This window comes from Centropristis striata, chromosome 7 (assembly GCF_030273125.1).
Source record: "Centropristis striata isolate RG_2023a ecotype Rhode Island chromosome 7, C.striata_1.0, whole genome shotgun sequence".
Classification (NCBI taxonomy): Eukaryota; Metazoa; Chordata; class Actinopteri; order Perciformes; family Serranidae; genus Centropristis; species Centropristis striata.
In genome coordinates, this window is record NC_081523.1 from 4,602,987 (window position 1) to 4,615,627 (window position 12,641).

The window sequence follows — 12,641 nt, forward strand, 5'->3', positions numbered from 1 at the left end:
CATGTCTGGTTTTATTAATGTTAAATGAGAGTTCAGGTTAAAAGCAGCTTTACCTGTGTTATTCACAGCTTTCTAAGCCAAGGACACATTCCCAAGCACAAGCACAAAGACATAGTGGCTGCAGGGAGGCTGCTGCATGAAGCAGACATTCATTCAGGTACTTTACAAGCTACACTTTACACTTTACAAGCTAACTGCAGTAACTACGCAAAGGGTAAAAAACTGCTTTAAAGTTCTTAACGTTTTTTAACTGGCCAGCCAAATGGGTTATAGGTAGGTAAGTGATACGACACTTATTTATTGATGATGTCATTTTTATGCAAAAAAATCATGATGATTTATTTAACCTTTGTCCCCAAAAATGTAGCTACTGCACTCTGGTTTTGCGGTTTTGTGTATTTTGTGTCTTTTTTTAGTAATTTTGTGTCTTTTTTTTTGGTCATTTTGTGTATTTTTTGGGTTATTTTGTGTCTTTTTTTAGTAATTTTGTGTCTTTTTTTGGTCATTTTGTGTATTTTTTTGTCATTTTGTGTCTTTTTAAAATAATTTAGTGTCTTTTTTGGTAATTCTGTGTATTTTTTCATAATTTTGTGTCTTTTTTGGGTCATTTTGTGTCTTTTTTTTAGTAATTTTGTGTCTTTTATGTAATTTTGTGACTTTTTTGGTCATTTTGTGTCTTTTTATTGGTCATTTTGTGTCTTTTTTTGGTCATTTTGATACTGCCTCCAGTGGCCCCCAGGTAATTTGAGTTTGAGACCCCTGATCTAGATAATAATTTCCCTTTCAAATAAACGTATAATTTCTATTATTCTTGTCTTCACTATTCAACACAATGAAGAAATACAAGGCTACACTGTATCACAGTATTGTTTCTCTGAAATAAAGCAACATTGAAATCTAAAACTTTGTCACAAGATAAAACATAAACATAAAGGAGTTCATTTTTAGTTATAACTCAATTTCGACCAAACATGTAGTTACTGCAGTTAGACTTTGTAGCACAGTATAGTATAACAATAAAACCTTACTGTTTACTATAGAAGGGCCATAATGGTGACGCATTAGGTACGTCACCACAGCAGAGAAACCCTAAAGGATGTTGTTATCTATATACAACCGTTAATATTTCAACAGTATGACAGAGAATAAAACTGCTTTATGGCTACTTGGTTACAGCAACAGTATAGAAACTAGATGATTGAAGCTTTATGACAGTCAGACAGTAGGGATCAATCTGGGATAATCTCAGCCTCATGAAACTTTACAACCACACACTAGAGATCTAGAGCATTCAGAGGATTTCCTACATATAATGACAATGAGAAGGTTTCTCAGCAGCAGAAGAAGTGATCACCATCTACCTTCCAAAAATGCAGAAATCTCCAAAAATGTTTTTGACACCAAGTAATAGCTTAGATGTTTCTATGTTGCTCCTCAAGGTCCTGGTGTCTTAATGTGGTGTTTTGGAGAGATTTTTTAAAATAATTTCCTTAGCAATAACAAATGGGTTTTAAATTTGTTTTAAATTTAGCACCAAATCTGTGCAACAAATGGTTTAAAAAAACAAGTAAATTTAGCACCAAATCTGTGTAACAAATGGTTTTTAAAAAAGTTAAATTTACAACCAAATCCGTGTAACAAATGGTTTTTTAAAAAGTTAAATTTAGCACCAAATCTGTGTAACAAATGGTTTTATAAAAAAGTTAAATTTAGCACCAAATCTGCATAACAAATGGTTTTTAAAAAAAAACAACAGTAAATTTAGCACCAAATCTGTAACAAATGGTTTCAAAAAAACAATTTAATTTAGCACCAAATCTGTGTCACAAATGGCATCAACCCAGAAATTTCTGAGACATAATTGTGCTGGGGAATGGACTTCATATAATTGTTTTTATATGTTCATATTTTTGTTTTTATATTGTTATTTTTGTTTTTGCCATTATAACTTGTTGTTGATGTTGTACATATGTTTTTTAATTCAGTTAAGAAAAATGTTTTTTCAAGTCTAGTTTTTTTGTTAGTTTTCGTGAACTATAATAAACCTGGTGTGTACTACGTTTATATACAGTATGTTTGTGCTTTTTATGTCTATTTTTTTCTATCACATTAAGTCCTTTCCCCCCAGATTTCTGTCAGTGTGATGAAACCTTAAAGTAAATGTGTAAGGCACTCTGAGTTGCACCTAGACAACAACTGTCTCCATGTAAAGTCCCAGACTGATGCCTCCTCCGTTAAACTTTAGCTCCTGTTTATGAATTCCCAGAGTTCAGACATGAATCTCACCTCGTGGGGACGGGAACCTCTGTCAAGGCTCCCAGCATCACAGCTTGTTGCAGACGAACAAACGCCACAAACGGCGCGTCCAGGAAGTCCACCTCCCCCACCAGCACGTTGGAGGCCTCGGCGTCTCTCGGCAACTTCTTCATGAACTTGTTCCTCAGCTGGAAAGTAACAAAAGAGGAGAACGGGAGACGTTAAATGTTACGTTCACACCAGCAAGCTGCCCAACACGGCCGATTAAACAACCTATATCAAAGTGGACAATCTCATTTAGCTTAAATACCAAACCAGAAGTAATAACACCAGGTCTGTATTTCTTTCTGTCATGGTGATGGTGAGACCTGCTGAGCTCCACAGGGTCAACATTTTATCTTCAAAAGGACATTAAACCTCTGAAGTCCAGGAGATTTTGGTTCAAATTTGTCAACTTCCTCTGCATTAATTTCTGTCTCTGTTCAGCATCTTTCAGTCTGTCCTTACATCACATGCATGGCTCCTTTTTCTCCACACAAACTTTGCTATCAGTCTGATTTTTCATTTTATTTTAATTAACAAAGTTTAAAGCTGCCAGGAACCCAAAATACAAACAAAAGACACAGGTGTCTATGGAAATGTACCATTTAAAAAAAAAATGTTTTTACCATTTATACACACAAAAACAGACAAAAAAATAAATAAATAATACAACTACAAAACAGTCTCTTTGCATGTAAATTAAAAATAGTAATAGTTTTCATTGTAGAGAGGAAATTCACATTTTAAAAATGGTCTAGAAACATAAATGGCACACTGTGAAAACTCCTATGATTGAACTTTAACTGGCTTTCTCAGCTTGTCTACATATCATATATAAATAAAGTTATTACTGTAAATACTTAGTGTAATTTTGTGTCTTTTTAAAATAATTTGTGTCTTTTTTTTTAGTAATTTTGTGTCTTTTTCTGGTGATTTTGTGTCTAATTTGGGTCGTTTTGGGTCTTTTTTAAAATAATTTTGTGTCTTTTTTAAAATAATTTCGTGTCTTTTTTAGTAATTTTGTGTCCTTTTTTGTCATTTTGTGTCAAAACAGTCTATTTGCATGTAAATTAAAAATAGTAACAGTTTTCATTGTAGAGAGGAAATTCACATTTTAAAAATGGTCTAGAAACATAAATGTCACACTGTGAAAGCTCCTATGATTGAACTTTAACTGGCTTTCCCAGCTTGTCTACATATCATATATAAATAAAGTTATTACTGTAAATACTTAGTCATTTTGTGTCTTTTTAAAATAATTTGTGTCTTTTTTTTTTGTAATTTTGTGTCTTTTTCTGGAGATTTTGTGTCTTTTTTGGGTCGTTTTGGGTCTTTTTTTAAAAAAATTTGTGTCTTTTTTAGTAATTTTGTGTCCTTTTTTGTCATTTTGTGTCAAAACAGTCTATTTGCATGTAAATTAAAAATAGTAATAGTTTTCATTGTAGAGAGGAAATTCACATTTTAAAAATGGTCTAGAAACATAAATGTCACACTGTGAAAGCTCCTATGATTGAACTTTAACTGGCTTTCTCAGCTTGTCTACATATCATATATAAATAAAGTTATTACTGTAAATAAAATGTGTATTTTCAATAAATAGATGGACTCCAGAGGGTTAAAGTCCTTAAATTATGTCTTTGCTAAGTTGTCTTGCAGTTGCAACTTCATGATCACACAAGAGATTTCTGAAAGCTGTCAGCTTCTGTTCTTGGTGTAAATAAATCTTGCAGTGATGAGTAATCCATCTATAAACGGAGCTCATAACAAAAAAGATTGTGGAAGGTTGTGTGAAGGTTTTGTTTGACGTGTTGGAGGATCTCACTAAAAAAAGAAGTCACTAAGTTTGCTGTTTGCTGCTAAATCAGGATGATGTGGTGCAAAATTATCTCTTTGTACTTGTATTTGCAATAGAAATTGGACAGAAACGCTAAAATAATGGTATATATTAGGGCTGGGCAATATGGACCAAAAGTCATATCCCGATATATTTAGGCTGAATATCGATATATATACGATATATATCCTGATATTTTTATGGCAAAGTGAGAGCAAATGTTCAGTCAAAGTCAAAGTCAAATATGACATGTCACACTGCAAAAAGTCTGCTCTTAAAAACAAAGAAAAAAGTACAAAATATGTGTATTTTGCTTAAAAATAGCAAAGTTATCTGCCAATGGAACAAGAAAATTTGGCTTGTCAAGACTTTTTCTAAAACAAGTAAAAATATTTAATCTCAATGAACCCACAAATACCTTAGAATTAGTGTATTAGTGTAACTAATAACAAGTGCATTTTCCTTGATTCTAATGAAATACACGTGACCTATTTTCTCAATATGTTGAAAAATATTCTTGAATTAATAATAAGTAAATGCTCGAGCATCATCTTGACATAATGATATGATAGGCATTATATTTCTTGAAACCAGCAAAGTCAGACTAAAAACTAGTCAACTTTTCTTGATACAGCTACAAAGATTTTTATCTGTATGTAGAATATTTTTCTCAAAATTCTTGAAATAAGGCAAAAGCCGTGGAATCTTTATATCAAACAAGTGAAACAGTCTGAAATAAAAACTGCTGACTAAGAAGAAATATCTTATCAAACAAAAAATAAGCATATATCCCCTTGATCTAAGATATTTCAGCTTACTTAGATTTCAGTTTTTGCAGTGCACAAGTAGTTGCACTGCAAAAACTGGGAGAACCTTTACCCTATAGTAAAGCTCCATAAAGTGTCTATTTAAATAAAAAAAATATCTTAAATAAAGGACCACAGTGCAAATTTTAACTTTATCGATATATGCGATATGGTCTAATTCCATATCAAATTTAAAAAAATATTGATATATCTTTTATATCCATATATCACCCAGCACTAGTATATATATATATATGTATATATATATATATATATATATATATATATATATACGGTTTACATTTTGTACTACCTTGTCATTTGCAAGTGCCTTCATCATTTCAAGTGTTAATTGTAAAAAAAAAAAAGTTATTTTTCTTCACTGTTCTTCATATAATGTCAGCATCTGTTTTAATTGTATATTAGTATATTCTCCTCATACAGCTTGAGCAATTAATAAACTGAACGTAAAGGTTTATAGTGAATTCTAAGCTGAGCGTAGCACACAGAGAGAACTGACTTCCCACATTATTGGTAAACAAGTTGACGTTTTATTATGTTTTAATGTTCAACTATTGATTCTCACATCTTGCAATAAAAAGCCTTTCACATGCTCTGTGATACGCGTCAGCTTGGGTGAAACAACGAAGCCTATTTAATTTTCTATGTTATTAACTAGTGTCTGACTGATGTGGCATTTTAGAGGGAAAAAGGCAAAAAGGTTTACGTATGAAAAAAGTTGACAAAGACGAAAACGAAGGACATTTTCACCTTAACTCTATGGAGTCTCGGGCTATTTTGTTTCGTGACTTTTTTGTGTTGTTTTTTGGCCATAATTGCCTGTTGTTGTGTCTTTTTTTGTAATTTTGTGTCTTCTGTGGGGTGTTTTGGTCATTCTGTCTTCTCATTTTGTGTCTTTTTTGGTCACTTTGTGTCTTTTTTGGTCTTTTTGTGTATTTTTTGGTCCTTTTTTAGTCATTTTGTGTCTTTTTTCAGTCATTTTGTGTCTTTTTTAGTCCTTTTTTACTTTCAAAACACTATCATGCTCAATAAAGAATTTTAAATGTTGCAAATGTCAATTTTAGAGGGAAAGATGTATTGATAACAGATATGATGACCAATATAGTGAAATTTCTGAACTGGTATGAAAATAGACCTTTTCTTTGCCAATTTTGCACAGATTTTTACACCGATTTGTGATTTAGCATAGGTACTGAGAAGGCTGCTTTTTTTAAAAAAAAATTCCAATAATAACAATCAACTGATATATCTGTCGGGCTCTTTTGTTAAATACAGGAGCTGTTATTATATTATATATCATATATTATAAGATGTTCCATATGATAAAACAAACTGTTTATGAGCTGATTGAGATCATTAATAAATAAAACTTCAAAGACAACAGACCATAAACATTTAGATAAGATTGTCATGGAAAACTTCTGTGTTATATATTAACTTAAAACAGCAGAAAGCCGACAGGAAACATTTACTAAAGACGCAGAGAAACTCTGTGGCCTGGATGCTCAAGTTAAGTTATGTTTTACACTAGAGTCATCCTGAATACGTCATATTCTTCAGCATTTTAAGTTGACGTTTTTTTAATTAATTGATTAATTAATCCCAAACTAGAAAAGGTTTTTCACCCATTTATCCCCTCAATATACCGTACAGGCCAAAAGTTTGGACACACCTTCTCATTCAATGTGTTTTTCTTTATTTTCATGACTATTTACATTGTAGATTCTCACTGAAGGCATCAAAACTATGAATGAACACATATGGAATTATGTACTTAACAAAAAAGTGTGAAATAACTGAAAACATGTCTTGTATTTTAGATTCCTCAAAGTAACCACCCTTTGCTTACTAGAATATAAGACATGTTTTCAGTTATTTCACACTTTTTTGTTAAGTACATAATTCCACATGTGTTCATTAATAGTTTTGATGAATTTACAATGTCAATAGTCATGAAAATAAAGGAAAAACATTGAATGAGAAGGTGTGTCCAAACTTTTGGCCTGTACTGTACATCCAACTACAACTACAGCAAAAAAAGAATCAACAACCATCTACAAGTTAATAAAAAGTCTTATTGTTCGCTAAATTAAACTGATTTTCACCAAACTCACCAGGACCTGATAAGAATAACAGCTGAAGTATCATTTCTACTTTATGGAGGGATTAGATGTACCTTTATGGTTTAAATCAACCTATTGGGAAATCCCTCAGATAATGTAATAAACGTGTTGTCATCCAAATGAAAAAAGCTATCTGAAAAAGTTAACTGTCTACCCTGACAGGCTCCACTGGCACATTCAGGAAAATATTATTAGTACTTTTATTCTGTGGTCATAAAACAGGTATGGTATCAACAAGGTAACAAGATATCAAAGTGAGTCAGAGTATCAGATGCTGTTGAATTTGGCTGAAAATCAGCTGTGCCAAGCTTTAAATCGGATTAAATCACAAACTACGCTTACGTTTCCTCCAATCACAGTGAGGCTGCTAGTAAAACTGACAAATCGTACTAATAGATTAAAAAATTTGAGTCTGAGCAGTTTCATCAGTCTGAAACAAATGCAGGGAATAAAATAAGATAAAGTAGTATGGGCTGAAATATGTGCCACCAGAAACAGAATTTGAGTTATTTATATTTGAATTTGAATTGCTTAACTTGAATAATTGCATTAAAAAACTGAATTTGAATCACACAATTTGAATTTGTATTGTTCAATTTGTATCATTGCATTGAAAAACTGAATCTGAATTGTAATTTGAAATTTAATTTATTAGTTTGGAACTGAACATTCAGTTCTCACAATTCAAATTCAATTTTCTGCAGCAAACATCTGGGTAGTTGAGACAGAGCATTCAAGCGCAGATACACAGAGCGCCTCTTCGGCCAATCAGCACCTCCGGGGTTTTTTTGTAACATTTGTTGCCATCCAGTTACCATAGCACCTCTTCAGCCAATCAGCACCTCCGTTGTTATTTTTAAAAAAATAATATTTGTTGCCATCCGGTTACCATAGCACCTCTTCGGCCAATCAGCACCGCCGTTGTTGTTTTTTTAAAAATAATATTTGTTGCCATCCGGTTACCATAGCACCTCTTCGGCCAATCAGCACCGCCGTTGTTGTTTTTTGTAATATTTGTTGCCATCCGGTTACCATAGCACCTCTTCGGCCAATCAGCACCTCCGGGGTTTTTTTGTAACATTTGTTGCCATCCGGTTACCATAGCACCTCTTCGGCCAATCAGCACCGCCGTTGTTGTTTTTTGTAACATTTGTTGCCACCCGGTTACCATAGCACCTCTTCAGCCAATCAGCACCTCCGTTTTCTGTACTTTGCCCTAGCTACCCGGATGTTCGTTGCAGAAAATTGAATTTGAATTGTGAGAACTGAATGTTCAGTTCCAAACTAATAATTTCAAATTACAATTCAGATTCAGTTTTTAAATGCAATGATTCAAATAGAACAATACAAATACAATACAAAAAAAATTATGTTATTCAAATTCTGTTTTTCAATGCAATTATTCAACTTAAGCAATTCAAATATAAATAATTAAAATTCCGTTTCTGGTGGCACATATTTCAGCCCATAAAGTAAGAATTGACAGTGTACTCGAGGCAAAAAGAACAAAAAGTCTGCCAGTCTATCGTTTGTCATGGTGCCCGTTAAACCCGGATCATGCTCTGGCAGGACCGCTGCCATCAACCTCTGACGGCTGAAATCCCATAAACTTGTGACCTTCCAATGGCGAGATCCAAACAGAGGCTGTTGAGCCGCGTTGGCAGGAGTTGTGTCTGTAAATGATTGAGTGGAGAGGTTAACCCCGTGTAGCTGCACTCTGACCCGAGGCCCAGCGCTGCTAATCCACAGCGCAGAGCCAGAGAAACTACGCACACTCCCATCTGCTCCCGTCACACTTCAACTGGCATGGAGCACAAATTCACTTATGTCAGACATGAAATCTGCTTGTAAAACTTTTTTGATTACCTTTCCTCTTTTTTTTAAAACCCTAAATAGGGCACTCATTGAAATACTTGCAAATTCCTAATTTCAACCTTAGAGAATATTGGAGGATATTACATACAGCCAGAATGTGATTTATGAGATATAAAGTGGTGAATCTGTGAGAAAAAAGTAGCTTTTTTTCCCACTTTTTTCTCGTAAATCTGTGACTTTTTTCACGCAGATTTGCCACTTTAAATCTCTTAAATCTGCGATTTTTTTTCTTGTAGGTTTGCCACTTTAATCTAGTAAATTCGTAGCTTTTTTCTCGATATATATTACCCTCCTTCCCCCAGGTTTGTATTTTTCTTTTTATTCACACTTAATATAACCTAATACACCGTCATAGTCAAGTTCTCCTCGTACAAGTCACTGAAGAATAACTGTTTGTACGACTGTTTCTTGCAGATCTTTTTCCTAATTTTTTCATTTTTACATTGGAGGTCAATAAAGTTATTATTATTATATTATTATCATTATTATATTATTATCATACTGTATATATATATCTGCTGAAGTTACAAAATACGGTTCTTCGCCTGATAAAGGGTTAAACAAAGTTTGAGCACACATCTGCCATTTTTGCCTCCATCAAAGCCGAGAGTTTTTATATTTTATAGGGTCTTTTTCTTTGGTAATAGTACTTCCATTGAAAACCGGTTGTAGTTTTTTCTTCGGATTATTGGACAGTATTTCTTCTGCCAAGGAGGTCATGTTTTTAGTTCCGTTTGTCTGTTTGTTTGTCTGCACAATTACAGGAAAACTACTGGCCTCATTTTCATGAAATTTTGTGGAACGAAATAAAAACACAAAATACCTTTTTGGCAGACTGAGTTTAGCTGCTTAAAAAGCTATAACAAGGAAATGGCCTAAGCCAGACATCCCATCTATGGACGAGTGGTATGACATCATCTATGACATTTTTGTAAAGAAAGGATCACTTTTTCTGTGAGGATTCAGAAAGACAAATTTGAGGAAATCGGGGAGAAGTGGAGATTGTACATCTCCCCGAAACGCCCTTTTTTTGTTCAATATTGTGTAACTTTCTTTTTTTAATCTGTTTTTACTACTTGCTGTAGATGGAAACACCCCCAAGTTCTGTTTGTTTATAACTAGATAAAAATCAGAAAATATGGATCACAGTGTCAATTATCAAAATGGATATGACTGTTGCAATGTGATATTGAAATGTGATTCTAAATAAAGACAAAATGTAAAAAATTTAAATTAAAAAAAGAAATTTCGTGGAACGGTGAAGCAAAGGCCAAAAATTAACATGTTAAAGTTTCAAGCTGATCAGAAAAATGGAGCAGAATCACTAATTATGTTTCACTTTTATTAATATTGCAAGAAATATCTGCTGCATTCATGTGGTGTCTTAATAATTGTTCAAATAAAATAGTTCCCGAATAGGAAAAATTCAAATGAACGCCTCCTAAAGACGGAATAACAACTTGGAAAGTACAAATAAAAAATATTAGACCACCTTGTTTTCTTCAATTTCTTGTTAATTTTAATGCCTGGTACAACTAAAGGTACATTTGTTTGGACAAATATAATGATAACAACAAAAATAGCTGATAAGAGTTTAATTTAAGAGCTGATATCTAGACATTTTCCATGGTTGTCTTGATAATAACCAAAATCATTATCAAGAATAATAATAATAATCAAATATAATGGTTTTTAACAATGTATAAAGAACAAAATCTGAATGAAAATTGATGAGAAAAAGTGGTTAAATGTTACGGTAATGATAGAATTGTTTGCATTAAAATATGTGTATATTTTAATAAAATACATTTTGGTGATACCAGCTACCCTTGAGCATATTTAAGTGCTTGCCAAAGAAAAAAAAAACATTTCGTTGTTTGTTTTTTTTTGTTTGTTTGTTTGTTTGTTTGTTTTTATTTAAAAATGTGTTACGGTAATGAATTTTGCTCACAGTGTCTCTAAAAATGTCAGAAAAGACCTTAAAATGTTTTAAATAGATTATAAATTCATATTAAACAGTGACTTTAGATTGTATTTGTTATAAAGGGTCAAAGAAAATATGTATTCAATGCTCTTGGATTGTTGCTATGTTCATGAGAATCACCCATATCGGAGATCGGTTAAGACTGATGTCAAAATAATCAGCATCGGCCTTAAAAAACCCGTATCGGTCGACCACTAATCTACTGTTGATTTAGTTCCATAAAGCAAACTCAACTAGTTTTCCAGTGTAAGCAGCAATAGTAACTGAGCCTAAATTAGGTCAAATTTGCTTCATGAAACTGAAAATGAGACAGACTAACCAAAATTAGCCTGGCTTATTTGGTGAACAGACTTCGTGGAACGATTAAATCCAGACGTTTTGTAACTAGGAAACATAATGCTGGCCTTCTGTAACTTTTACAGTGTTTATAATCCAGCTAAGCACCTCATCCTACTCCTGGATGTGAATCTGCCACTTGTTTCGATTTCCATCCGTCTCTCCTAAGTGGCGAGTGTGATAATGATCACGTCTGAATGGTATTTATAGACGGAGTGGGTGTGGAAGAGCTTGAGTTTAGGAGATGTGCATCCTGTCCAGTTGTCTCTTTCCCCCTCTATCTGTCCCACAGGAAGACTTAGCGGGTCGGTCTGACCTAATTCTCTTCTCCCAGAGGTCTGGTCTGGGATGAGACCATATTAACAAATGGCTGCTGTGATCTGTGCTGATCACTATGATGTAATCATTCAGAAAGACGCCGTGACAAACGGCTCGCTACCACAGCAGCTTGCTGTAAAAGAACGTGAGCTATAAACTAATTTGTTTTGCAGCTAATCCAATTTTAAAAAGACATAAATCCACTCAGACCAGTAGATGAAATGGGAATTAAGGAATTTAATGGTGAGTTGGTCCAATCACAAGCACTGCTACAAATGTGTGCATTTAACCCAGTTACAGTCTGCTTTAACATCACAAACTGAAACACTACGGAGTACATGATCTATCTGTAACAGCAAGAGTGTGTGTGTGTGTGTGTGTGTGTGTGTGTGTGTGTACTTCCTACATAATGAGGACTGGAACACGTTTTTAACCAACAGAGTGAGGACATTTCGGCCGGTCCTCACTTCATTAAAGGCTTTTTTTGGATTTCAGACTTTGATTTAAGGGTTAAAGGTTACATGATAATGATAATTAACTGAAACTGTATTGTGTGGTTACAAAACTAACTAAAATTATAGTGAAAATGTCCTTCGTTTTCGTCTTTGTCAACTTTTTTCATACATAATGAAGATGGATCAGACAAAGGAAATAAAGGCAAAATTTACTGTGACCTCTTTTAATCTCCCACCCAACAAATACCCCATTATAAAAAACTAAAACTAATAAAAACTAAAACTTAAGCATTTCAAAAAATAAATACTAAACTAAAACTAGCAAACTCACTCTAAAAACCAATAAAAACTAACTGAATTTGAAAACAAAAATTCACAACAAAATTAAAACTAAAACTAATGAAAAATACAAAACTATTTTAACCTTGCAAGGGAATTCACTGTTCCAATGAGGGCCCTCACAAAGATAGAAGTACAAGAGTGTGTGTGTGTGTGTGTGTGTGTGTGTGTGTGTGTGTGTGTGTGTGTCTAGTTCATATCTCTCTGTCCGTTAGTCAGACTGACCTCAGATCTCGTATGTGTCTTGCGCAT

At 33.4% G+C, this 12,641-nt stretch overlaps 1 protein-coding gene across 3 annotated transcripts in view; it reads right to left on the bottom strand.

Annotated features, from left to right (window-relative positions):
* Positions 1 to 12,641, bottom strand: part of slc4a4a (solute carrier family 4 member 4a) — a 99,805-nt gene that overhangs the window by 36,479 nt on the left and 50,685 nt on the right. For all 3 annotated transcript variants that reach the window (XM_059338152.1, XM_059338151.1, XM_059338150.1), the window contains one exon: positions 2,287 to 2,444. In XM_059338152.1, coding sequence (XP_059194135.1) covers positions 2,287 to 2,444 — 158 coding nt within the window. The remainder of the gene's footprint in view (positions 1 to 2,286; positions 2,445 to 12,641) is intronic.